At 47.0% G+C, this 27,000-nt stretch overlaps 1 protein-coding gene across 2 annotated transcripts in view; it reads left to right on the forward strand.

Moving 5' to 3' along the window:
* Window positions 1-27,000, forward strand: part of frmd3 (FERM domain containing 3) — a 54,876-nt gene that overhangs the window by 8,532 nt on the left and 19,344 nt on the right. For both annotated transcript variants that reach the window (XM_018759420.2, XM_018759417.2), the window contains exons 2-4: window positions 18,945-19,049; window positions 21,494-21,536; window positions 23,747-23,825. In XM_018759420.2, the coding sequence (XP_018614936.1) occupies window positions 21,530-21,536; window positions 23,747-23,825 (86 nt within the window). In that variant the 5' untranslated portion in view covers window positions 18,945-19,049; window positions 21,494-21,529. The remainder of the gene's footprint in view (window positions 1-18,944; window positions 19,050-21,493; window positions 21,537-23,746; window positions 23,826-27,000) is intronic.

Here is a 27,000-nt window from a genome sequence, read left to right on the forward strand (position 1 = left end):
TTCAGCTGAACTGCATGATGTGGTACTAGAGGAGGAAACCAGAGGACAACCACATGGACACTGATAGAACATGCAAACTCCACACAGACTGAGAGAGGATACAGCATCTACAGTGGGCAGGAAAATTATTAGTTAGTTAGTTGCAGTCATCGCAGCTAAAGGTGACGCAGCCAGTTATTGATTGTGAAGGGGCATTTACTTTTTCCGCACATTTCGTGTAAGGAAATTACACGAAACGGCACAGGTGTCACAATTTCTCTCCGAGTTTCCGCCGATATACTACTACAAGTAATAAAAAGATCTGATAAAACAGGCAAAATTGGGCGGGGGGGAAATGCTTTTTCACTGCAACCAGCATCCCATTGCTCTCGAGTGCAGACAGTGACAGCTCTGCTGCTATTTGCCTTTCCGCTGCGTGGGCCTCGGTGCATCGAGCAGACGTTTACTCGGAGCCGCTTGGGGTCCTGAGGAGCCGGCTCAGGGGAGCATTTCCCGCTGTCTCGTCTTTAGCCTCTGTCATACAGGCCATCGCTGGGACGGAAACACGGGAGGGCAAGCTTCTCCCCTATGGAGTGGCCTCTACTGGAACACGAACTCTGCGGAAAGCTCCTTTCCGCTCATTTACACCGGGAAGCTCCTCGTACGCCGGGGTTTCAGTTACTGTCGACTTGTACGGACGCAGTCGGTATTTCTAAAGAAACGTAAGGCAGCTACCTGCTTCAACAGATGACTGTAAAACTGAGTTTGGCACACAGGCGCTGCTTGAGCTAAAATAAATGATGTCATGTCAAGTAGCATACGCTGGCTGTGTTAACCTGTTTGTACACATTATTTATACCATCTCTTTATTTCTGCTTCTTCCAATTAGTAGAAAACAGGAAATTAAAAGATGCTGCGTGAAATGAATTTGTTAACGAACCAGAGTCCGGTTTAGGTTAATTGTACACGTACAGAAAACGCAAAGGGTTTGGCTTGAAAAGCTGCCAGAGACAAGACATGCAGTATTAATGAACAGGACTTCTCATTCGGGCTGGTGTCGCTCTGCTGTTACTGAATCCGTATTTTTGTGCGTGTGCGTCAGTGAGTGTTCCAGTCTGTTTGGTATATGTGGTGGTCACAAGCTGGTGTGAATGCGCTGTATAATGGAGAGTCCAAGAGAGCGAAGAGGAGGAGTGAGAAGGAGGGCGAAGAAGGAAGGAGGAGACCTGCAGGGCTGAAAAGGCTGACCTGCCCAGCAGCAGTGCTGATGCTCCTCTCGTTGATGCTTGGCATCTGCTGACCTCTGCTATACTCAGACTCTTCACCTCTTAATAAACCCAACACTTACATTAGTCTTTGCTTCCGTTTCTGGGATATTTCCATCGCTGAGCCGTGTTCCCTTGCAGGTACATTTCCACTGGAGTAAATATCTCGGAGTGCAGAGGAGACGGTGAGCTGCTGTGCTCATGTTTCGTGATGATAGGCATTCTTTTGTTCATAGCTAGAAATAGCTCTGCTTCTATTAATATCCTTTTGGTGTCCTTTGAGGTTGATGAATATGACTGAAGGGTTTTCTTTAGTTCGCTTTCTCCGTACTGTGATGAAATTGCCTGCATATGGAAAATTAATCACTTATGAATCAACCGAGAAAAGGAGCTGATGAAGTGTAGATACTTCGGAGCTATATTTAATCTCGGATGCAAGAAATCACTTTTTACAGTCGAAATATTAAAAATCCTCATTCCCACACAATCACGGGGCCGGGTGTGAGGATGGATGATTTACAGTTCGACCCTGATGTTTACTGCCGTGGAACGAGCCGCATGCCGATAGTACAGCGGCTGCGCAGGACTTATAGCGGGGAAAAATCACTGCTTCGGATGGAAGATGGACTGAGTGCGTGGAAAAAGTAAAATTGCTAAACTCGGGGAACAAAAAATAACATCTGTTCATGCATCCATTGTCAGTAACTTCTCGCCCGCTGCCGGGCTTCACGCCTGAGTTTCAAGTGGTTAACAAAACACACAGCAGCTTGTCTTGCGAGGCTTACCGCTACCTAGCTACCTAACTGACCACCAGGCAGAAGAATGAAAAAGAAATTAATACTGAGATCTGGCAGCCTAAAGAAATCCACATTCCTCTCGCAGGTCGTTTTCTGGTCTGTTTTTATGTTAAAGCCACATATTTCCCTCGCGCATCTCTACTCCTATTAAGTCCGTGCATGTGTATTCACACTCTAGACGTCAAGTCCTTGTTCCTATAACTAAATATTCACTGTGCATTCACGTTTTTATGAGCAGAGTCCACGTCTTTTTTAGTGGAGCATTTTTCACGCCGCTCACTCGTGCATAATAGTGCTCTGGTGGTAGTTTCTTCCTTGCCAAAAAGAGACAATTGACGATAAAGCTCTAATGAGGGGGACTGCTGTGAACTGGAGAAGGCATCTCCTCTTTCTGGAGTGTGTGCAGTGCTACGGATTACCCTGCCCCACTTGTTGCCATCATTTGTACTGTCATCATTAGTCAATCTGTCAATAGAAATGTTTATTCCATATATGTGTTTGTAAACGGTACATGTACACGTCTGTACCGATTTGTTTATCTGGATTCCGAACAACAAATATCTGTAGCTTAGGCTTCGCTACCAGATCCAGGTCACTATATCGTTCTGCATTTTTTTTCAGGCTGATGTCTGGCCTAAAGACCACCTTCTAATTAAACTGCCTTTTTCTGCTTTCTAAAGCAAGTGTAAATGGAGCAGACTCATGGGGACAGGGAGAGAGGGGTGGGTGAGGAGATGGAAGCCCGGAGATGCTGAGAAATCGCACGCTCATGTTCGCTCGTTTCCACGTTACGTCAGGCTGGCTCAGAACTCGCATGAGAATGATGTTTGCTATGACTGCTATGCATGTGTAGGGTCACATCACATCTGAACAACCAATAGGCTGCAAAACATCTATCCATCCATCAGCAACTGCTTGTCCATAGCAGGCTCACGGTGGTCCGGGGCCTATCCTGGGAGCATAGGGCGTGAGGCAGGGCACGCATTAGAGAGGACGCCAGTCTATTGCAGGGCAATTGCGTACTCATCAGGTGCAATTTAGAGTCACCAAGTCATCTGAATCTCATGTCTTTGGACTTTAGGAGGAAACCAGAGCCTCTGGAGGAGACCCACACAAACGTGGAGAAAATGTGAATTTCAAAAACACTCAACGCAGTTCAAATCTACAACCGAACCCACAGCCTAGGAGCTGCGAGGCACCTGCGCTGAACATGCCAGTATGCACAGAAAAAGACATGGAGCAAAAATATACAGACAGAAAACCCAAGCATAACAGTTAGAGCAGCCACTAGACACAGAGATTTCAGGGTGAAATCCCACCTCCTGCTGTAATACCCTTGAACTAGCTACTTACCCTAAATTTCTCCAGCATAAATTACCATGCTGTATACATGGGTAATGCATTGTAAACTCGGGAAGTGTCATGTCCACGCCCGCACCACAATCGACAGCACCTGACGCCAATCAAGCACCTGACTGAGCGCTCGCCTTTAAAAGATCCTCTTCAGCTCCCGCACAGTCGCGGAATCTCGCTGAGACAACCGTCCCTCCCGCGCTATGTCTAGTTCTTCCTCTCTCCGTTTCCCGGCTTCGACCCTTCGCTTCGTCCCCTGACCACGTCCTTGGATCCTCGCTGTCACTCCGACCGCCGATCGACCGACTCTTCGCCCGTCCCCGACAACGAGAACTTGCCCGATCCCTTGGTTCCTGACGCCCGATCCTGCGCTTGGATCCAGCCCCGGTTCCGCATGACAGGAAGGAGCTGTTTTTGTTATAAATGTGAAGATATATATGAATTCATCGTACCGTTTCTTTGTTGTAATACACATTATGCATATTTTCATTAATTTATTACTGTACATTCAGCTTACAGCGTTTTCAGGCGAACGTGGAGTCTTGTGTAGTTAATGGATATCGCAGCAGGCTCCTGGTAGCATCGAGGTGCCTGCTTCATATCCCAAACTTTGCTGACTTTTGTTCCACATGTATTGCAGTCAGCTCAGATGTGATACTTACCCTAGACTGTAAATGATCCAGATGTGAACGTGGGTGAATTTTTTTCAGTTGGTTTAGATAAAAGTCAGTATAATAACTAAAAATGTAAAGAAATAAATGGGAGCCACAGGTTAATTCAAGCATGAAGAAATAAGCATTCATTTCCAAAATGCATCTCAACACTGAAAAATATGTAGCTAGAATATGAATCAATCAGTAATTAGAATAACTCAACAAATTTCAGGCCCACTTTATGTAAAATGTCTCTATTTATAGTCGACTGAGCTGGAATTGTCTTTTCGGAGAGAAAAGCTCCAAGCTGCCGCCAGTGACCGGAACTGGGCACTAGTTCTTTCTAGTGGTTTCCAGAGAGGTGGTGTTGGATGCTTTACAGAGGGCTTTTAAGGCAATTACTTGTCTGTCTGGCACGTAATGGACACTGATTCAGCCGACAGTACCAGACAGCGGCAGGAAGTGAGCTGCCTCGGAGCGGGCGGCTCCCAGCTGAGCCCCGGTCCCCAGGGGGCGGAGAGCTCCATTGGGAGCGTGACGGCCAACGAGGACAGAATGGCGGGTGGCTTTGCACGTCCAATCTGTTTTCGCTATGGATGTCCAGCGCATTCGGGGAATGAGCAGAAACGGCAGCAAGACTTGTCTGAATCTTGGAAAGCAATGTCAATAAAAATCTGGGGTGAGACGACCAAGCAACGCAAGTTCTAGTTTCCAAACCTGGCACTTAGAACAGTTTTACTATGTGATACCCAGGACTCTTTTCAGAATATGTTTTTATGAGTGCCTTCATGGGTGGCACAGCGAGCAGCACTGCTGTCTCGCAGTGTCTGGGTGGTGCGAGAGGACATGGCTTTGATCCCCGCTCAGTCTGTATGGAGTTTGCATGTTCTCCCTGTGTCTGCGTGGGTTTCCTCCGGGTGCTCTGGTTTCCTCCCACACTCCAAAAACATGCTGTTCAGGTTCCCCCATAATGTGTGAGTGACAAAGAGAGAGTGTGTTTTGCTGATGTATGGATGAGTGACCCAGTGTAAGTCACCTTGCTGAATAAGCTGTGTGGCCTCATAACACTACATAGAGTTCACCAGAAGTTGCGTTGGAGAAAAGCGTCTACTAAATAAATATGAGTTTAGCTGACACTTTTCTCCAAAGCATCTTACCATTATTTACCCAGCTTGGTCATTTTACTGGAACAATTTAAGTAAGAATCTGGCTCAAGGGTCCTACACCTGGAGGGGAGACTCAAATCTGCAACCTTCAGATCCAAAGGCAGCAGCTCTAACCACTACGCCATCCGTTACCCTCTGAATATGTGCTTCTCCCGACATAAAATTTTACAATAAACACCGAAACTGTTTGCTGTTAGTGAAAAGCAAGTTTTCAGCTTCGTTGCACTTTCAGACGTCTAGTTGAAGGAACAAATGTTCTAAGGAAAACAGCCATCAGTTTTTGCTCGTACCGTACATTTTCGTCGAATTTTTATTTCATAGCAATGTTCGGGCACGGTTCCGTGGCGAGCTGTGCACGTTTAAAATGCATTTATGTAACGCGTATATTTTGCAGTAAACGGGAGAGTGCTGCAAAATGAATTATTTTAGCCTGTGATCTCAGTCCAAGTCCAATGACATTAGCCGTTTTGTCACAGTCGCATTCGGAGACTGGCGGCGATGCGTCGGTGGTGGGCTGTGATCGTCAAGGGCTGAGACAACCTCAGGGCTCTTGCACTGAATCGGGTTGCTTTCCTGGATTATCTGGTCACACGGCATCTTGATTGTGGACTCTTCACACCGCAGCACACGCTAAAAGCTAAAAAGAGAGCCGAAAAGAAGTCGGAGCTCACAAAGAGCTTGAATTTTGTTTCTTTGTAGTAATGTTCACCCGAAAGCTTACCCTTTGATAGTTGGGTTTATCATGTACTTCTTAACCCCCTCCCTTACCTCCATAAGGTCTCCTACACACTCTCGTATTTAGTTGATTTTATTTTTTTTTTCCAGTATGGCTGCCCCGGCTCACTTGGCTTCCTTTTATTCTGGATCAACTGTCGTCTGTTCACTGATCTGATGCCAACAAACCGCCAGGGGAGATGTAGCTCAACTCCTTGCATCTGTAGGGAATGACACAGACGCGCTTGGAGAAGAGCATGCCGGGAGAATCTCTGCCCACTCTCCTTTTCTGGCCGATAACAGTGAATAAAATAAAGTATTTCTGATTAAGAGGAATGCTTGCGATGACTACTCCCCGGGGGGGGCAACCCATCAAAGAACGGAGATTTTTTGGCCGGACTGCCAACGACTATTAGCCAGACCATTTATTTTCTGACCGTTTGTCTCCTGAGAAGGTTGGCTCCTGAGAAATACGCATCGACTTTGGTGGCTGATTTTGACTGCTTTTCTCGTGAATTGGAAAGAATGCTTTTTCTTTTTTTTTTTTTTTTTTTGCTTTGCAGCGGACTGTATGCGCCACAGCCAGATTTTTCTTTGTCTCTGAATGGTAGTTGGGGAGGTGCGGTGGTGCAGTGGGTTGGACCGGGTCCTGCTCTCCGGTGGGTCTGGGGTTCGCATCCTCCTTGGGGTGCCTTGCGACGGACTGGCATCCCGTCCTGGGTGTGTTCCCTCCCCCTCCGGCCTTACGCCCTGTGTTGCCGGGTTAGGCTCCGGTTCCCCCTGACCCCGTATGGGACGAGCGGTTCAGACGGTTTGTGAATGGTAGTTTAGTCACATGGAGGTGCTGCACTTCTTGGGAAACCGACAGCACCTCTCGGGCTGTTATAAGCGGCGCAGTTCTCTTCGAGGGTCACGTTGATCTGCTGACTCCATGGGTGCTGTGAAAAAGCCGGCGCGCGTCCGTTTCCTTTCTTTGGCCTCACATGCATTTCCTCGCTTCGCTTTAATATGGTCCCGCAGACACGTGAGGGAGCTAGGCGGGGGCGGTGAAGGGATATGAGGAAAGGAGATTAAGAGAATAAGAGAGCAAGAGAAAGAAAGAGAAGGAGAAGATTGAAAAGCTGGCTTGGATGTTTTTTTTTCGGGGGAAGGGGGTGCGTATGGGTTCGCTGCCTTTAATCGCGCTATTTCTTAGCACTTGTAGACCCGCTTGTGTGCCTCAATCTCTCATCATCTAAGCCAGCAAGATCCTTTCTGAATAAGTCAGTACATCTGATCACACGGAGAGGGGCCGACTTGTTCAGTCTGTATTTTTGTGCTCTCATCTTGCCGAGACGCATCAGGCAGCATCTGCTGCCTCCCCTACCTCTCTCCCGCCGTTCATAATTCCAAGACATCAGTAATTCTTTTGGTTCTTTATAAGGTGCTTGTTTTGGCGAGTGAGAAATTATTTAATGCTGTTTCCCTGGGCTTTGCTGAAGCAAAGCTGCAGGACCACTGACTTGGTAGTGAAAAGCCTCTCATTTGCTTCACCTTCACCGAGAGATCATAAATATGAATAAATACTCTTAAATTATGTTTTCATTAATTCATGGCTGTCTCCATCTTAAGTTGCGCATAATACATGCAAAAACAGTACGTCTGATAGAAAGTAAATTCGTATTTTCATACCGCATCTGAAATGTCGGCTTAAGAAAAGTCCCGCGGCTCAGAAATGGGGGGGGGAAGAAAAAAAAAAAAAACGGCAGCCGAAAAAATACTCGCGTATTTTGTCAGGCCGAAGCGGCCTTAATGAAATCCCTTTAAAGCAATTATATTTAATTTGTTCAGTGTCTAAATCATAACATATTTAAAGGCTTTTAGTTATGTAAAATATTTGGTGTTACTTCTTGCGTAACGAGGTTAAGAAGCTCCCCAACGCACGTTGAGGTACGTGTGCCTTTTTCTCCTTAAGCCTCTTTCCCCTCGCTCGCCGCGCAGCTTCGATAACGCCAGTCGTCTCTTCCCCGCGCTCCTCATTGTCCTTCTCCCTCGGGGCAGTCTCGTCTCTCGCCGGGGGACAGAATCGTTCCCCTTCTAGATGACCGGAATGTGACGAATCGCGGCTTTGCTCGCGGATCGGTCATGGATCACGGAGCACTAATTTATGTATCTGGCGCTTCAGCGGTTTTCCTCGTCGAGAGGTTTTTAATTGCTTTTTTGTCTTCCCCTCATTAGACGAGGTCACCACGCGATACCGTGGATAGATTGTGTAACGCTGAGAGAACCTCGACCGCGGGACGTGCCCTGACGACACAGATAGACAGCTGTCTATAGCGCGATAATCATTGACTGGAGACCGCCATAAAGATTATAGGGAACTTGCGGAGCGAACTCGTCGCTGCGAACGCAGTGCTGATGTGTCGGAACGAAAGACGGGAAAGGGAAGTGAGGCCGCATGTTTATTTGTGAGAGATTTTGGGTTAGAAAAGGGGTGCCAGTAGGGAGGAATATAGGGGTACACAGGACCAGCGCACCGTTGGAGACGGGCTATCAGATGAGGGAGCAAGATCCAGGAGGCTTTTATTTTTCATACCAAAAAATGGATATGTCATCCGCTGACTCTCCTAAGTCAGGCTGACACAGATAACTTGCAGGCCTCATCAGACGCGTTTAATTATGCAACAAAGCGAATGTCAATACGCTGCCTCTTTCACACTGAAAACTTGAGCCCGTCCCATACTCCTTCGCGAGTGGCGGCACAGCGCGCTCGAGCTCGCCGGCCGTGTCGTTTGTCGGTTTTTTCCGGCAACCCCTCTGTACCGTCAAGGTGTGTCTGCCGGACAGAACGGATCGCGGCGGCTTCGCGGTGACTCCCTGACCTCCGCCTCCTTTGCCCAACCCTAATCATGTGGTGTCACTTCCAAGCATCTCCGACATTATGGCTAAAAAGTCTCATTTTTTCTCCCAGGTCTGTTACACCCAGGTCAGGAGGTCAGTCTCACACACACACACACACAGTTACCCTCTTAAGTGCCGCTCCGACTCACCAGCTCACCTGAAACACGTTTGAACCGTGAGGGGAAACCCACTCGAACGCAGGAAGATCACACAAACTCCACGGGGACCGAACCGGATTGAAACCCACAGCGAAACTGACTGTACGCAAATGAAATGACACCGCTGCATTGAGGAAATTCTGTTATGTCGGCAGAAAAGATGATTACTTTGCAAAAAATTCTGGTAGTGTTTTGTAAAGCTTCTATTAATTTCTATTCGTACGGGAAAGTGATGTTTTCAGCACGGAAAAAGGACACCCCAGTAGTTGATGCATTCTGAAAGGGTCGGTGGTCCGCTCGCTGGCCGTCACCGGTTTCTCTGCCCCGTTTGGTTGACGCAGACGGAGGCCGGTCCTCCGTTGACGTCGCATCCGTTGCGCAGCGGCACATCGATCGGCGTTCTCCATGGATCCGTGCGCGGGGCCACATTGATTTAGCGAGACTGAAATAAGTAGGTCGGCCGAGCGCTGGCGGGGGCTAAACCTGGGGAGGGGGTCCTCGTTTAGTTTGGGTGGGTGGAGAGATGGGCGGTTGCTGGTTGGACCGGACATCGGCCATGAATCACCTGCGGGAAGACCTCTGGGGAGTCCGTCTTTGTCTCCTCACGGGTAGAGAGCAGCGCGAAAGAACGGCGACGGCAAACTAACCTGCGCTGAGAAATACCAGCCGTTGCAGCTTCAGGACGCAAACGGCCTCGGGTGATGATTCCTCGCACTGACCGCATTTACCGGACATCCTCGTGGGATGCCTCCGAGTGGGCACCTGCTGGGGAACTGCCCGCTCCTCACAGCCCATGGGTGCTGCCTGCGCTCTGCGTTCTCCAGCAGCTATTTCATAATGCACTTTTACCTTTGCTCAAGTTGTGGGGCTGCCCTCTGTGGCTCCCATGGCAAACCATCATTACCCTCCCCTGTGCTTTGTAAACCTCTTGTATGCTTTCTAGCTGTAAACATCATTTATCATTAGACTCTTACTTGTACAGTTGTGTTTTTCCTTTCGAATACTAACATTTAATTTACATTTATTCACTTAGCAGACACTTTTCTCCAAAGCGACTTCCAATGAACTCTACACAGTGTTATGAGCCCACACACCTTATTCACCACGGTGACTTACACTGCTAGATACACTACTTACAATGGGTCACTCATCCATACATCAGTGAAACACACTCTGGGGGAACCTGAGCAGCAGGTTCTTTGGACTGTGGGAGGAAACCAGAGCACCCAGAGGAAACCCACACAGGGAGAACATGCAAATTCCACACAGACTGAGCGGGGATCAAACCCATATCCTTTTGCACCACCCAGCCATCGTGAGGCAACAGCACTACTCACTGTGCCACCGTGCCACCCATTTAACTGACAGTGAAGTCTGGAATGTCTGGACACTTAAACAGTGCTATATGATCATATCTGTGGTATACAGGTACTCCTTGACTTACAATGGGGATCTGTTCCGACATAAATTGCAAACCCTTTTATATTGTATTATATGAACCAAAGGATATACACACACACACACACACACACACACACACACACACAGGACCACTTGTCCCATACGGGGTCACGGGGAACCAGAGCCCAACCCAGCAACACAGGGCATAAGGCTGAAGGGGGAGGGGACACACCCAGGACGGGACGCCAGTCCTCCACAAGGCACCCTAAGTGGGACTCGAAACCCAGACCCACCAGAGAGCAGGACCCGGTCCAACCCACTGCGCCACCGCCCCCCCTCAGTATTACACAATATTACAATATTGTATAATACTGAATTAATACCGAGTACAATATTATAATCATGTTTTTATGCTGCACTATTATTTTTATTTATATGTGTAAATGTTTGATTTTGATGTTCCTTTTCTGCTCAGCCAGAACAGTCACGCTTTTGCCCACTATTGATTGCAAAAAAAGCAACTCGAAGGGAATCACCAGTTCTGTAAATAAAAGAACGTTTTCGTAAATAAAATGCTGTGCTGTTCATAAGACAAAACAAAAAATGCCCATGCTTTCAAACAGTTCTGTGAGCCACCTTTACCTTCTTCACTGGGGCAACATCGTACGACTCTCCCTGCTGGCTACCATTATTTGTCTCTCTATATGATGTATGGACAAGTGACCCATTGTAAGTAGTGTATCTAGCAGTGTAAGTCACCGCGGTGAATGAGGTGTGTGTCCTCATAACACTGCACAGAGTTCGTTGGAAGTCGCTTTGGAGAAAAGCGTCGCTAAATGAATAAATTTAAATGTAATGTTGCCTCTGTATGTTGTGCCTCGTGTGGAGCACTTTAGCAGGAGGGTCATGACTTTTAACGCTGAGGTCGTCTCTAAAATCCTCATCATTATGTTCCTCGCCAAGGCCGTCCTCGGCAGGTCCTTCTCCCAGAAGGCAAAGCAGAATTTATTTCCTCGTTCTGAATAGACTCGGGGATTCGTACCGATCTTAATTCTTACTGCTTGCAAATGACCCGTTAAAGTAGCTTGCGCAGAAATGTATTCCGTTATCCCACATCTCCATAATTGAGCTTGCGTGCATATTAATGAGGAGTTAGGTCAGATAGTCATAATGTGGCTTTTGCAAATGTTAAGCGGTGAGCTTTTAAGGAGGCGGTGGGTCGCTGGCTGCGATCAACTCGTAGATCTGCCTTCCCGTGCGGTTGACGCTGTCCGTTAGCACCAAGCAGGCCTGCCGTCGAGTCGACGGAGCCTCCGGAAAGAGCCTCTCTGCTGCCGTCGCACCCGTTTCCTGGCGATTGTGATGTTCCCCGCACCGATGGAGTCGCCTGAGGATGCTGACGGAGATCTGTGAGATATGAAGGAATTCATGTTCGCTAAATGAGGGGCAGTTGTTTTTGAAATATATCTTTGACTAGCACGTGTACATTTGTATTAATACGGATTAGTTCATCCTTGGCTCCTGATTGGTTTCTTGCTGCTGCTCGGCAATATCTCGAAAGAGCAGCATCTCTTTTTCCTGAAGACATAGTCGCCCCGTGGAAGACCCCTAAACGAAGATGTTTATGTTCCGTTTCACCAGGTTTTGCGCACGGGAAACGTCGAGGGAGAGAGAAATACTTCATCTTTTGGACCTCAAACATTTTATTGAATGCGTTTGTATGAAAACTTAGAGGTAGCCGACCAAAGAAAAAAAAAAACATCCATCGGTGTTCTCGTAGCAGTTCCTCTGTACCTGCTACTCTGTGTTTGTCGGGCTCCGGGTATCAGTTGACATACTGCCACATGTGAACTTTGTAAGAGTAATAGCAGAGTACAGATAACTGAACTTGGTAGAACCCCAGTACTGATAATAAAAATATTATTATTTTATTATTCTTAAGCTTTTTACAGTTTCAGTCCAAAGAAATAGTTTCAGGGTCCACTTCATGGACCTGCATTGTACTTTATAATTAAATTTTATTGCCTGTGACAACAAACTCTTCAGCTCGCTGTTAATGTTGCCTTCAGAGGTAATAAGACCCTTATATTCCCACTGTGCACTCCAGGGTGTAGAAATCCATTTCAGTACAGATACTTTCTCGGTAAAAATCTGCACTCGGATAGGGACGGTGATGAAAGTTTCTTTATTATTTGACTGATCAGCCGAGATTTGTCAGCACCGCACTCTCGGTTTGTCTCGGCCGTCAGCGAAAGTCGGGAATCTACATCTTGGGACGTATTTAATATTCCTGTTGCGTCTCTTCCATTTTCCATGCGCGTCCTTCTATTCAAAGTAGTAGGTGATGCAAAATGTACTTAATCGCGTCTTCACTTTTGCCTTCTTTATGACCTTGCGGGAAGGCACTTCTGAGAGCAGACGGTATGAAAAGCTCTCAGTAAGACAAAGAAAGGTAACTTGGTGTAGAAGTAACTGATGGTGTTTCGGGTTTTGTCTATTTTCAACTGATCGATGTTGCTTTTACACATGAAATAGAAAGTGTGCATTTTGTCCATGGATGCTGACATGTGGGAGCCCGTCTGCCTGCGTGATGCCGTACACTGGGAGCGGAGGAGCTCATCAAAGACGCGCCTGTTCCTAGAGGTACTTTTAAAGCCCACACCACTGATGGAGTCCCCCATTTGGCGAGTCTTTATCTTCTTAGGCAATTAGCTGCTATCAAAAGGGAGACAATGTGCGTTCAGATAACCCTCGGAGTAACTTGCCCCTCGGCTGTTTCCGAATGCCGGCGTGCTGTGTGGGAACAGTCTGGTTCCTCACATGCCTTAGTATTGACTTTTATGTTATTTACTCAACAATGGCTCGCTTTAAAAGGACCAAAATCTACTCTGCCCTGGACTGGAGCTTAATGTCTTTGCATCCTGGGATCCTGGGATCCTGGGCCCTGGATCACTGCCAGCCCTGGTAACATAAGGCGTTATAGGGAACATATGAATGGATGGATAACATCAAGTGCTGATGTTAATTTCAGATCCTTGGAATGACTTATTTTAAGAGCACACATCCATTCCTCTAATGGTAGAGATGTTGCTGGCATTTTAGGTCAGGGGGTGATATATGAAGGAGGGGATGGAAGGGTATTTTACAGGGGATGCCCTCATCTTTCTTCCTCTGGTGTTTTTTTTTTTTTTTTTTTTTTTCCTGGACAAAACTGCTGCCTTGCAGGTACAGTAGAGGAGGCAGTTAAGTCATGTGTTTTATGTCTGTACCATGGTATGCTCCCCTGCTGTGTAGTATGCGAGAGGCAGAGCATGTCTCATTGCGTGCGGTCAGTAAATCACAATTTCGGGAAGCAGGCGAGGCCACGGGCTCCGAGGGGGTACCGTGTTATCCCGTGGAATGATGAATAAGGGGTTAAGGAGGGGTGCGGACATACAAAATGGTGCTAGATACTGAGAGAGAGATCTGGGGCTGGGAAAATCTGAAATCTCCCAGAGCTGCAAACCAGGACATTTTAATATTCCTATTACTGTAAAAGAGAAAAGGAAGAAAACAACCACATGCATTTAAGTTGCATGTTGGTCCTTTTATATAGTCAATTTGACATTTTTTTTTTTTCTTTTTCAAATCAAATCTAGTTATGTAACTATATAAAAGCAATTTAGAAAATTGCCTCTCCGGATGTTCTCAAAGGAAAACTTCTAAAGTTGGAAGGCGTCACAGAGGAGTAAATGTATTGATCAGCTTCTGGAAACTCTGGGCTTTGGGATGTAATGGCAGGTGCGGCACTCGCCGTCGAAATAGCTGTTTCTTTATTTACTTTTCACGCTTTAGCCTTAGACTAAGAGGGCAAATAAAAACAAGGGAAGACAAAAAAAAAAAAGATTCCCTACAACATGCAGGCTCCTTGCGCTGAAACCCAAGAAGTCAGGAAGAGAAATGTTTTACATAAGCAGCTTTGGGAAATGGACTTTTGCATAATACCAGGAAAGGAAATGAAACTGCATGAAACAGCCACACAAATGCAGCAAAGCACATATATGTGGTAGGAAATGCACAAATTCAACCAAAGCACATATTTCAGCTATTTTTCGAAGTAAATGGAGAGCAGGTAGCTTAGTAGGTGAAGGTACAGATGTGTAAAATTGAGCTCTTTTAATTGCCTAGTAATAGTCATACCAAGCGGGGGGGGTTGGCTGGTGCCCACTGTGTGGTAGGTCTGGGGTTTGAGCCCCGCTTGGGGTGCCTTGCGGTGGACTGGCATCCCCTCCGGGCTATGTCCCCTCCCCCCTCAGCCCTGCGCCCCGTGTTGCCGGGCGGGCTCCGGCTCGCCGCGACCCCGCTCGGGACAAGCTGTTGTAGACATTGCATTGCATAGTAATACCCTTTGTAGGGTATTGCGTCGACAGAGTACCCAGCTGTATAAGTACTGACAAATTCGAATAGCAATGATAATGGAAAGAATCAATCATAATGGTTTTTATTAACAGTTTGCCTAAAAGTTCAGACTTTGTTGTTGCTATTTCTATTTTAATTCAGTAATTTGGAACGTTCTTGCCATCCAAACGTGCCACCCTCTCTAGATGCTCGCCATGTTTTTTGCATTAAAGCCGAGTGAATATCTGAGCATGCTCTAAGCGAGATCAAGTGAAAACATCACAGCCAGGTTAATATTTAATCGAGCACATTCGAAAAAAGATGACTCCTCTTCATGTTCGTTACCCGATGCTCCCTAGCAGATGCCATGGCAGAAAACTTGAGAACAAACCTCTCAGCTGTCCGAAAGGAACGCGGGGCACGAGAGGGCTGAGCTGATTCCAAGGCAAACAACGTTCATAAAAGTCATCTGAGACCAGCTTCACATGCGGGCGTCACGGATGCATGAGGTCACTCCACGAAGGTGTTTCGCCGCAGGACTCGGATCCCTCAGTTGAGCATTTGATGGGACTGGCACCGCCTAAAGAAGTCTCCTATGAGGGGTACATGCGATGACGCTGTCTACGTATGGCTGGTTTAGTTTTTTCCGGATTTCTTTAGATGTTTCTTTCTTGTCAGGCGTTGCCGTGTAGAGGCGGAGATTTTCTACATCGGCACTCGGTAGTCGACGGTGCTGGGCTGCCCGGGGTGGGCCGAGTTGCCATCGTGCCGACAGCTCCGCTGCGTCGAGCACGCATGCTCCCGTCTCCTTCCTCCGTGGCCCTCTCATGGCACGTGTCGCCGTGGCGATGTACGCGTGGTAGCCTCCAGCTTAGGCTGCGTGGCTGATGTAAGAAGCATCGGCGCGTGTTCCGCATCGCCGCTACTACAGCGGGGTCCTCACTGGCATATTTGCATTTGTGAGGTTGTGTGATAAATTTTCACTCGTCTGCTGTAGAACGGTTAGCTGCACTGAACAGGAATGTGTCTAGTTTATTCAAAATCTGTTACCAGAAAAAAAAAAAAAAAAACAGCCCTGACTCGTCTCTTGATTTTGTCGAATGTATAAATAATTGGCAGAAGGAGAGGGGTTCTTGCACAAATAGAATAATAGCTTTTTAAGACAATGACATGGCTCAAACCCAGCGTCTGGAGAAAATCGAGTAGATGTTCCTCAACGTTATCGTAATAATGTATAATGTGAGGGGAAACCAAAAAAGCGTTTCTAAATGCCGGTGCAGTGTTCTTGTTGTCACGGAGGCAGGGAAGGCTGGATGTTAGGGAAGTTTGGGCCACTGTGACATCAAACTAAAGAAAGTAGCGTGATGGACAGCTGGGGATCATTGCTGTCACTCCGCCAAGCTCCTCTCAGCCTGCTCTACAGACCTACGCGAGGGTTCTGACGAATCCTGAATATGGGCATTTCGGTAACACACTGTAGGTATCATGTCATACAGCTTCATGGAGCAGCATCTGCTGAGCGAAAACTGATACCTTTCAAACAGCCCTGTTAATATTCTGAAAACACAAATCCAAATGAAAAATTATGCAAAAGCAGATACAGGTGCATGGATTGTTCCCCACCCCCCCCCAAGATGGATTCATTGCAGGGTGGGAGATGAGTTCGGGAGGAGGTCCCAGAGGAGGCAAAGGTGTGGAGCAAAATTAATGGCCGTCCCAGTCAAGGTTCAGTGACCCTCATTGACTTAGGGGCTGGGTGGGGCTGTGGGTGCAGGAGGGATGGCGTGGCATTTTGCTATTGACTGCATAGCAGTAAATTGATGGCATCTCACAACGAGCGATCATGACTGCTGTGCCCACTGAAACAGACCCCATACTGCTGTGGGGTTCTTCATACCGCCTACCTGGAATGCGCTCAGCTCCCCTACCGGACATCGTTTCCTTTAATTTAAAAAAATTTCATTTTGTCTAATGTGAGTGTCACGTTCCATGGACATTAGCAGGAATGTACCAAAGGTGAAGGATACAGCTGGGTCACAGGATACTGGGGTGGCTCAGAACGTGTCATCCGGAGTGGAAATGGTTGAGTTTTGTCCTTCCCTTTGATGCGCTGCAGCATCCATGCGGCGGCGACACTTTGGCTCACCTTTGATGCTCGCTGAGCCCTGGCGTGTCACCTTGGCTTGTCGCACTCAATCGGCAGTCACGTGGGAGGAGCAGAGAACGTGTCCCTCTCACTCGCGTGGTGGGGCGTCTGCTGAGCGCCACTGCTGAGCGCGGCAGCCCAGTAAATTGACCCGCACGCTGACGTCTGCTATGAACTCCTTTACTGCCAGCCGGAACGAGCAGATCGATGAAACGCAATTAATGGTGACTCTCCATGTAGGTTTTGGTGATAACGTCCTCCCATTAAAGGCAGTTTATTGTCACATCACCAAGAGGGACATTCGTTTCAAGACAACAGCAAGACAGAGTGGCTTTATTGGACTCATGAACATGTTTAAATCACAATAACAAAGATTGATTCTGCTCAGTAAAGAAACTCAAACGATCCTGGGACCAAGGGTTACATTGTGTTACAGTATCTACGGTGAGGGTTTGCTTCAGTGACTGTTTTGTCTACAAAAGGATGTGCTGGTGCCTTTGGTGGTGCCGCCTGTGATTGCATTTTGAGTTGGCATCCAAGATGTTGTGTTGCTTTCTTTAAGCAATGAATACAGCATCAATACAAGTCTTCTACAGTAAACATTAAGACACTTTTTTTTTTACAAGCTTAAGTTGAAGCTAATTTTTTTTTTTTACTTTTTGAAAAGCATTATTGCAGATCATTTTTGATTCACTCTACTATGTAATATATTTGATCATTCTTGCATCATCAAATTGAATGGCATGCATGTCCCATGGTATGATGTTGAAAACTAACTTATTGTGATCAGAATGAACACGCACACACACAGACTGAAACCACTTGTCCCATGTGGGGTCGCAGCAAACCAGAGCCTAACCCGACAACACAGGGCGTAAGGCTGGAGGGGGAGGGGACACACCCAGGACAGGATGCCAGTCCATCACAAGGCACCGTAAGCAGGACTCGAACCCCAGACCCGCCAGAGAGCAGGACCCGGTCAAACCCGCTGCGCCACCACACCTCCCTCAGAATGAACGTTGTTGCTCAAAACTTTGCATAGACAAAGTGTTGGGTGAATGGTATTCTTCAGTCGTCCCAAAGTAGTGAATCTTGGGCAAATATTAACAGCGTATAAGCTGTATTTGCAATATGTTGTTTTTTAACTGTCATAATGTAAACTCGAGTACTTTACTCAAGGGTGCTATAGCAAAGTACCTCCTAGGACTTGAACCGGCAACTTTTAGGTTACGCATCTACATGTTTAGCCACCACTTGAGTAGCTGAACAATAGAATATGGAATGAACAGTGACATCAAGTATGAACATAACTGCAAAAAGCCAAATCGATTGGCCAGGTTACAAGAATTGATTTTAATATGTGGCACAGATAAAAAAGAGTGCGAAATGGTACAAATCTAAATACGTTTTAAGGGACTTGTACAGGTTAAGTTGGATCACAGTATGACCTGTCTGTATGTAATGCTTAATCATACGTGTGGTTTGGGGAGGTGATTGCAAGGTGACGCGATGAGGCCGCAGTATGTATTTCCAGATGCAGTTTTAATGAGCGGAGGCCTTGTCTTCTCAGGCCATTGACTCCCATCACTGCAGGTGATTTGTTGTGCTGACAGTCAGTGTCAGGGCCCTGCGAGACCGCTGTAGGGCGGGCTTCCACCAGGGTGCTGACCCATCACACCCCGCACCTCCCATTAGCTCTTTGTGCTTACGCGAGCATCCCCAAGCACGAGGCTTTGCATAGCCTCGACACTTTCCCCATGGCGGAGTCCTTGATCAGATGTTTAATGAATCGTGGCAGTCATTTAGCCAACAAGTGAAAGAGGTTTTATTGTTGCAGAATGAAGTACTTTGTGTTCAAATATGCATTTATTTTATGGCTTCTAGTCACCGAATTTTAACGGCTGCTTTAATATACGTAACTATCAGAAAATGATGAGAATAAGGCGCTGACGGAAGTTACTGACAAAAACAAAGAAAATGCACGAGTATTTCCAGGTGGAGAAGTTGAGGTAGGACTGCATGGGAAGTGGCCTCCAACCTTTGCTGTTCCTGCAGAGAGACACCAAGGGCCAGTTCCTGCTTGATCACGTCTGCAACCACTACAGCCTCCTGGAGAAGGACTACTTCGGCATCCGCTATGTGGACCAGGAAAAGCAGAGGGTGAGTGGGATTCGGGGGGGGGGGATCCGACCTACCGCCGCTACACCCGCGGCGCTCGGGACGTACCATCTAAACGTATACGCGGTAACTGAACAACGTGGACATGCTGGCACACACGTAGAGGTAAGTGAGCAAAACCCATCGCTGGGCCAGGGTCAGATCATAGCTGGAACCAGGTGTGTTTCCTCCCCTTGTGCTGCTTACTATCTGAGAAGAGCAACCTGCTGTCTGGCAGGGCTTGTGTCGAGCTGATAGCGTGTCTGTCAGAATACTGGCGCGAAGCTCCTTAATCCCCAAGGAGTGTCCCCTCTGTGTCGAGGGGAATATATGCAGAAATCTGAAAACACAAAAATAGGCACATGGAGACACTTACAGACAGAAATGCACATGGAAGCAAAGATATGCATAGAAAAGTGTACACAAGCGCAGGTAGGCAATAAAACAGACAAACACACACATTAGGACTTCTTTCTCCCACGCGGAGATGCTGCTGATCGCCAGGACCTTCTCCTCGCCCTGGAGAAATAAGTGCGTGTTTCTGACCCTTTGATCCGGATGAAAATCTGCACCAAATAGCAAAGCTCGAGATTCCTGACGTCGCGAGGGCTCGCGGGGCTGAAGGTGCGTCTCCGAAGTGAAGTCTAGAAACTGCCACACCTCGATTCCCGGTGGTCGCAGATCTCCAGGAGTTGCGCCTTTCGTTCCAGTTCACCAGTCATCTGACCTTTCGCTCCAACCAAGTACAAGGATCACATTTAAGAGCAGCTTAAGAGAAACATAAGAGATTGACTGATGACTGACTGATGATTCATCTTGCCAGATGAATTATGTTTTGCACAGGGTTACCATAGCAATTGCCTCTGATTCGTGGCGGTTTTCTTTCACCTCTTTCTCTTACGCCGTTTATGGAAGAATTCCCCCAGTTATGGATGGTCAGTAATAGACTTCTCTTCACCAAGAAATATCCTTGCTTTAATACACGGGTCGGACGTGCCTTGCGCACGTGGACGGCCACCGAGTGGTCGGCGTGGAGATGCTCCTTGTCTTTGTTCTGGCTGCGCGATCACCGGGCTGATCATGGTGATGTTTTTAGTAAGCCAGCAATCACGTAAAATTTAACGTGACGGCTCTGATGGCTCGGATCTTAACATCTATTGCGTTCTCGAAACGAAACGCTCTGCCTTCGCATCCCTGCGGTGACTGACTCAGTTAGAGGAGAACACAGTGAAGACACAGAGATGTCTTCATACACTGTGGAGGGAAAAAAAAAAAAAAAAAAAAGAAGAGACTTTTCTGGTCCGGTTTGCAGTGGGACTTGAGTCAGAGAAAGATTTCCACGTTAATATGAGAGGCATTGTATTTGGAAGAGGAGCGAAAGGGTTAAAAAGGCTTCGGAATGTAATCCACTTGATAATCCACGTGTTTCTTTCTGGCAGAGAGCAGCTTTACTCTCCAGCTTTCAGTATGAATATTTTTGGAGCTTAGACATTTATTCAAACCTTAATTAGCTTTCATGGGACTTTAGTTTGCTATTATTACTCAGTTTCACTCGCTCTTAATGCCGCTCTCTGCGTTAAAAATTTTAGGATTCCCCTTGTCTAATTCTCTTTCTTTAAGGTTTATGCATCACAAGGCAAGTCCAGAAACCAGACTGGACAAGTTTAGTTCTGAGACTGGGGAAAGAAACCCAGCAGGAAATTGTATTATCGAAAATGGAAAGACTGCTCTTCCGCAGGCCTGCTTGGAACGTAAGATGTGCCACGGTGCGCCGTGGCCTTTGCCGGGGTGTACTTTGCAAGGTGGGGTACTGCGGCGATGGAGATGTATGTCCTTGCAGCTGTCACTGGGGACGGACTGATTCCGTGAGCGTCGGCGCTTGTGCCTTTCGGGGGTCTATGCGAGGGTGCGGCTCAAAGTATCGGGGGGGAGGCAACATAAAATAAGGGGGTTGGGCGGTGCAAACGCACTAAGGCTCGCAACACAAGACCATGTGCTCACAAAGAGATCCTCACAAGGTCACACACACACACGCATGTGCTCGCACACAAGCGCTCATAAATGTTGACATTTTAGTCTTCTGCTCAGTTTCATACATGACTTGTCTCTCTATTCGTTCCGCACGCAGGTTCTATTCTTCTCCCCCCGCTAGATGTCTAGCCGACTCGAATGTTTGGATTCGTAATCCAGAGGTTTTCAATTCAAGTCCCAGGAGAACACCTGCTGCCGCACTCTTAAATAAAGCAGACTGCAAAAAATCCTGAACCACTGAAATGAGTCAAGTGTACAAGTCGCGAGCTATTTATTCCATGTTGGAGCTCCTGTCTAGCTAAAATAATGATAATATAAATAACAACTGTTTTTCCCTGCCTTGTGCTTGATTCTTATTGTGCGAAGATGGCCCGATTGTGAATTTAAAGAGGTGTCCTGCCCCTTTCTCTTGGCAGCACTGGCTGGAGCCCAACAAGTCCATCGTGAAGCAGATGAAAGGTAAGGGCCTTGGTCCAGGGCGGAAGTGAGATTCATCCTCTGTGGTTCAGGCAAGTGTCTGTAACTGGATTACAGGATGCTGTCCAGTGGGGTGCTATGGGCACATGTAGGCTGATGTGTTCCAGGCACGTGGCTGAGGTGTTAAATCCCCACTATGCATCACACTCACGTACGACCTCATCCCCAGTTGCCCTTGGGGACGAATCATCATGTAGGCCAGGGCTTTATGATTTCTTTGTTTACCTGGGTTGTACAGAGAGTAGCAGCTGTGACGTGTAACCCTACTGTAATGGAAAAAGCGTGTTGGACGCAGCGGTCCAGGACTGGGGGTGGGGGACTCTGACTTGCAGACACGTGCCCAGGAGTGTTAAACTTAGAGCAAGACAGAGGGGATGGGATTGTAGTGATGATGCAGGAAAATCGAGAGTTGAATTAATTCTCGAGAAACACACCTTCTGTCACGCGGAACACAAGGAGCCGGGACGGCTGAACCCAAGTGCAGCGTTGTTCGTCAGAAGTTGAGGCCTCGAGTTCTCGAAACCAGGGACGGGCGAAGGGTCGGTCGGTCGATCGGAGAACAGGACAGGAACGAGGATCCGCGGACGTAGTCGGAGAACGAAGCAAGGAGTCAAAACAAACCGGAGATCGTGAACAGAGCAAGAGCGCGTGTAGTAACACGAGGAAGGGCGGTTGTCCCAAACGAGATTCCGCAGCGGTACGGGAGCCGAAGAGGGTCTTTATAAGGTGAGTGATTACTCATGAGTTAGTGCAGAGTCAGGTGTTGTTGCTTGTGCTGTGGGCGTGGATGTGACACCTACGTATGCTTCCTTTTGTCACTGAGCAGTCACACGCTTACGTATTTACATTTACATTTATTCGTTTATGAGACGCTTTTCTCCAAAGCGACGTGCGTCTCAGAGAAAAGAGATAGACATATGGTACTTATAGACATGGGTTTCTTTCTATATCTCCGCTACATCACACTTTTAATGAAAAAGTCATCTCTATTAATATGAAGTCATTATCCGCTGTGGCTCAAGAATGTTTCAGAGGATTTAGTTCAGTAAATGGATATGAAGCCAACACTGGTGCATAAATAGGATTTAGCAGATTTAAATGGGGGATTCTTTTAATGCTCTGTGAAGTTATCAATCATCCTCTCTTTCGGCATAAATTAATAAAGAATCTATTACTCACATGCCCGGAATGGGATGTTATAGGGTGAAAATAGACAAGGCAGAAAAGGGGCGAATGAAACGGGGACGGCGAGAGAACGTGCGTTCGGTGCGCAGGCCGTAGGGATCCAAGTGCCTTTACCTCGTTTAGAGCTGACAGCATCACAGAAACCATGTTTTCTGCCCACCTAATAGGACTCGAAGCAGAGGAAACGGGGAGATCGGGCAGATACTACTGAGTAGAGTGGAGCGGGCTGTTATTATGAGAATTTAATACATTTATTCTTGTCCTGGTGGCCCCCAGGCTTGGACCTGGTCAACCACTAAATGGTTCCCTCAGTGATTTTTTTTTTTTTTTCCTCTAAATAATTTTTTTAATTAGCTCACAGTATATAGTTATATACGTGTGCCTTGTGATCATTTTTTGTGCAGCAATTTTAGCTGATAAAATTAAATACTACTTCTGCAGTCAAGTAACATAATAATGTGTACCTCTGTTACATCATTTATCCGTTTGGTTTATAAAATCTTCCCTCCGTGCAATTGGTCATCATTATTTGATTAATGGTTGCATTCTAAAGACTGAATTCTTTTTTTAGTCTGAAGTCTCCAGTTGATCCTTGGCTTTTTCTGCTGCTCTTTGTTTAAGCGGATGCCCAGGATTTCTTTAATTCTTTGGATTTTCCTTAAGTGTCTGCATCCTCCAAATTTCCTCTGTCGGGGTTAAATCGGCGTACTGTCAATGCAAGCAGACAGCCCGCTGGCTGAAAGAATTAACGTCCAGACTAGTAGGCTGTACGCTGTTTCTGCAGCTCATAATTAAATTCTTTGTGGATGGAATGTACCGTTAGATCAGATCCTCTGTCTTGGTGCAGATTTAAGCACTAACTGCGGAACACGTTCCCCATTCATGTGTAGCTGTTGTCTTAATCTCCCTTTAAGGAGACTTAACTGAGACATCACAGGGATAAATCGGTGTCCGGATGCATTTCCTCCTGTGCTTCTTCACCTTCTTGTTCTGTATTTGTATTGCAGCTCAGCCACCGTACACCATGTGTTTCAGAGTCAAGTTTTACCCCCACGAGCCTATGAAAATAAAAGAAGAGCTCACCAGGTATTGACCTTCTCACGCCGTGTTCACACGGATCTGTCTCGGTGCGATTTCCCAAAATACCGTTGGCTGAAGTCTGAAATTTTCGTGGCCGGGGGTCTGCAAGCGAGGACGATGCCCCAATAAATGGGTGTTTTCTTTGTTGCCGGGTGTTCGCCGTGTGCTAACGTTGACACTGTGCAATTGCGGTACAACCACTGGGTACATTATTGATGGATGCCTTCAAAACTGCTTCCAATGTATTAAATGAATGTAAATGTAAAACTTGGAGTATTATGTGTGACAGTTTGACACTGTTAGAAGAAAGGAAGCAGACTGTTTGTGTATTATTAATTATACTGTATAAATATGCTCTTTCTTTCCGTTGTGTCATATTATGTGTGCAGTAGCTTCCATAACACCGACCTCCTGCAGATTCTTCCTCTGCATTAATATGTGCTTGTGTTGGCCCCCCTCCTTAAGGTCCAGATGGTGGTTGGGTTCACTTGCAGGAGTAGGGCTAACACTTGACAGATGTCAGTTTTCCTCTTTAAAATTGTAAGTGCAGGAGACAAGCATATGGCGAACGAGTGAGGAGAGATGTAAAATGCGCATACGGAGGTGCCCGCAATCAGTGCACTTTTCTCCCTTCCCACGTCTTTGCTGTGTCGTCCGCTGCCTGTAATCGCCAGTGCCCACCAGATAATTACACATGTAATTTTTACTTCATCGCAGGCCTGTTCTGCAGTTCATAGTCTTGAGGGGCAACAGGCTGTACATAAAAATGTGTTTTTAAGAGGAAGGTGCTTGAGGAACAGACACTGAGTTCCTGGCCATGATTTTCTAATACATTTGGAGAATTTGATAGTGTGCATCTGTAGTCATGTGACGGCATTCCGTATGAAGTTATATTTTACGAATTCCAGCTTTATCTGGTTTCCTCTGGCTTTTCTTCCAGGTGAATTGGGTACTCTAAATTTCACAGTATGTGTGTGTATATGTGAGCGAATGTGTGTAATTGCTGTGTGATGATCGAGCAACGTATCCTTGGAATACCCTGTTTAGGTCTCTGTTCCCCCAAGATAGACTCCAGCCCACCGTCACCCTGCATTGCACAAGTTGCTATCAATAATGGATAAATGAACGCGTTTTATTCTGAGTGCTTTTTCAAGTATTGTACATGAAAATGGCACATTAAATATTGTAATGTTCACATGACGTATTATGTAAAAAATATTCCAGTGTCAGAAGTAATTACCTGAGCTGCCTGCACCAAAATTTTGTTATGGACAAATCAATAACTTGGATGATAAAGCCAAAGCCAAGACAATAATTGGAATGTAATACCGTTCAGATTAAACCTTAATTCACTACCAACTCTTGCAAATGCGATGAAAGTCCACATTGTGCCTGTTCTGGAGTTCTCAAGTTCATGATTACAGGTATGGCCATAATTACTGCAGCATGTTCACATTCCCAGATGTTCATGCTCACAGGCTGGATGTGATTAAAAATAGGCTTGAATGGACAGCACCCCCCCCACCCCACTCCACCCCACCAGCCCACCTGCTTGCCTGCTGGCCACATTTTTATTGACTGCAGAGCTAAGTGTTCTACATGCATTATACCCAGGATCACTGTCATTTACTGTGCTGCCAGGGTGTTGGCCAGACAGGGACAGCTAATGAAATCCAAGGTTTCCCCGTCTGCCTTTACAGTTTACTGAGAAACAGAGCTTTGGGGTCTTTCTCCTGCACTCCTTTATGTTGCCCTGACGAGGGAACTGGTTCACCGTTTCACACAATGGTACATTTCCATTTTGGGCTCTGATGGTCAGGATTCTTTTAGAACCACCGATCTACCAGACCTCCGCTTTCAAGAACACACTTAATCACTTGGGCGATGCTGGTGGCACAGCAAGTAGTGCTACTGTCTCACAGTACCGGGGTGGTGCAAAGGGATGTGGGTTCAGTCCCCACTCAGTCTCTGTGGAGTTTGCATGTTCTCCCTGTGTCTGTGTGGGTTTCCTCTGGATGCTCTGGTTTCCTCCCACAGTCCAAAGACATGCTGTTCAGGGTTCACCCACAGTGTGCGAGTGACAGAGAGAGTGTGTGTGTTCCACTGATGTATGGATGAGTGACCCATGATTGTAAGTAGTGCATCTAGCAGTGTAAGTCACCTTGGTAAATAAGGTGTGTGGGCTCATAACACTACATACCGTTCATTGGAAGTCAATTTGGAGAAAAGTGTCTGCTAAATACATAAATGTAGATTAACCACTGAGTAACTGTCAAAATGCATGTAGATAAATTCATGCCCAACCTCACTGTGGTAACTTCAAGACTGTGAAGACTGTGCATGTGCCTTTATTCACCCTAACAAGGTCTATTGCACCATGGGTCACACAACATTGCTCATGCTGTGAGAAGCAGGGTGGTTTTATCAATGAGACTATGGTGTTGAGGACATGTTCGGTGACATTGCTCTGCGGACTGCTGCTCCCTCTTGTCCTCATCGATTTGCTTCGGGAAGATTTCCTCCATGCTGCTGTGGCCTGCACATCTCCCCTACTCTGCCCCCTAATTTACCACACCTCGGAGCGCTGGGCCAAAGGGAGGCGTCAGCGTGAATTGACGCTGTAGAGCGCAGTTCCCTGACAGGACCGATTTCAGCAGGATCCACAATAAAGCCCGCGACAAATTAATACGTCCTGTGCAATAAAGGGCCGAGCCTTATTAACTGGAGGCGGCTGGTGATAAATCGTCAGGGAAAACCAAGGGAGAAGCATGGGGCCCGCTGGGCATCTCAGTCCTCTCCTGCCGCCGTAAATTCAGCATTATGCCACTGTCAGGTCCGCGCCAGCTTCGTGGGGCTGTGGCGCGAGGGGGCGGGGGTGGTTCGTGCCGAGCCAAGAAGGCGCAGAGTGGAGCAGGGGTGGCTATAAAGACGTTCCTTGCCCTCGCCTGTAGAGAAATCGCCTAAGTGGCGCTCATCGCATTCGGAGTCTTCCTAAGTGCCCACAGAACGTCTTTTTGTTGAGCCCGCGATGCATTAGGTCAGCCATTGTATCACAGTCCTTAGCATCTCCTCGGTCGTCGTCCTTTTGTTGCGTCCTTAGCCCAAGGTCCCCAATTGGAGTATCCTTGGGCGTGGGACAAAGCGTCAGCGTGTACCCGTACAAGGTCGTACAGCGCATGCA

The sequence above is a fragment of the Scleropages formosus genome, chromosome 17 (genome assembly GCF_900964775.1).
Source record: "Scleropages formosus chromosome 17, fSclFor1.1, whole genome shotgun sequence".
Lineage (NCBI taxonomy): Eukaryota > Metazoa > Chordata > Actinopteri > Osteoglossiformes > Osteoglossidae > Scleropages > Scleropages formosus.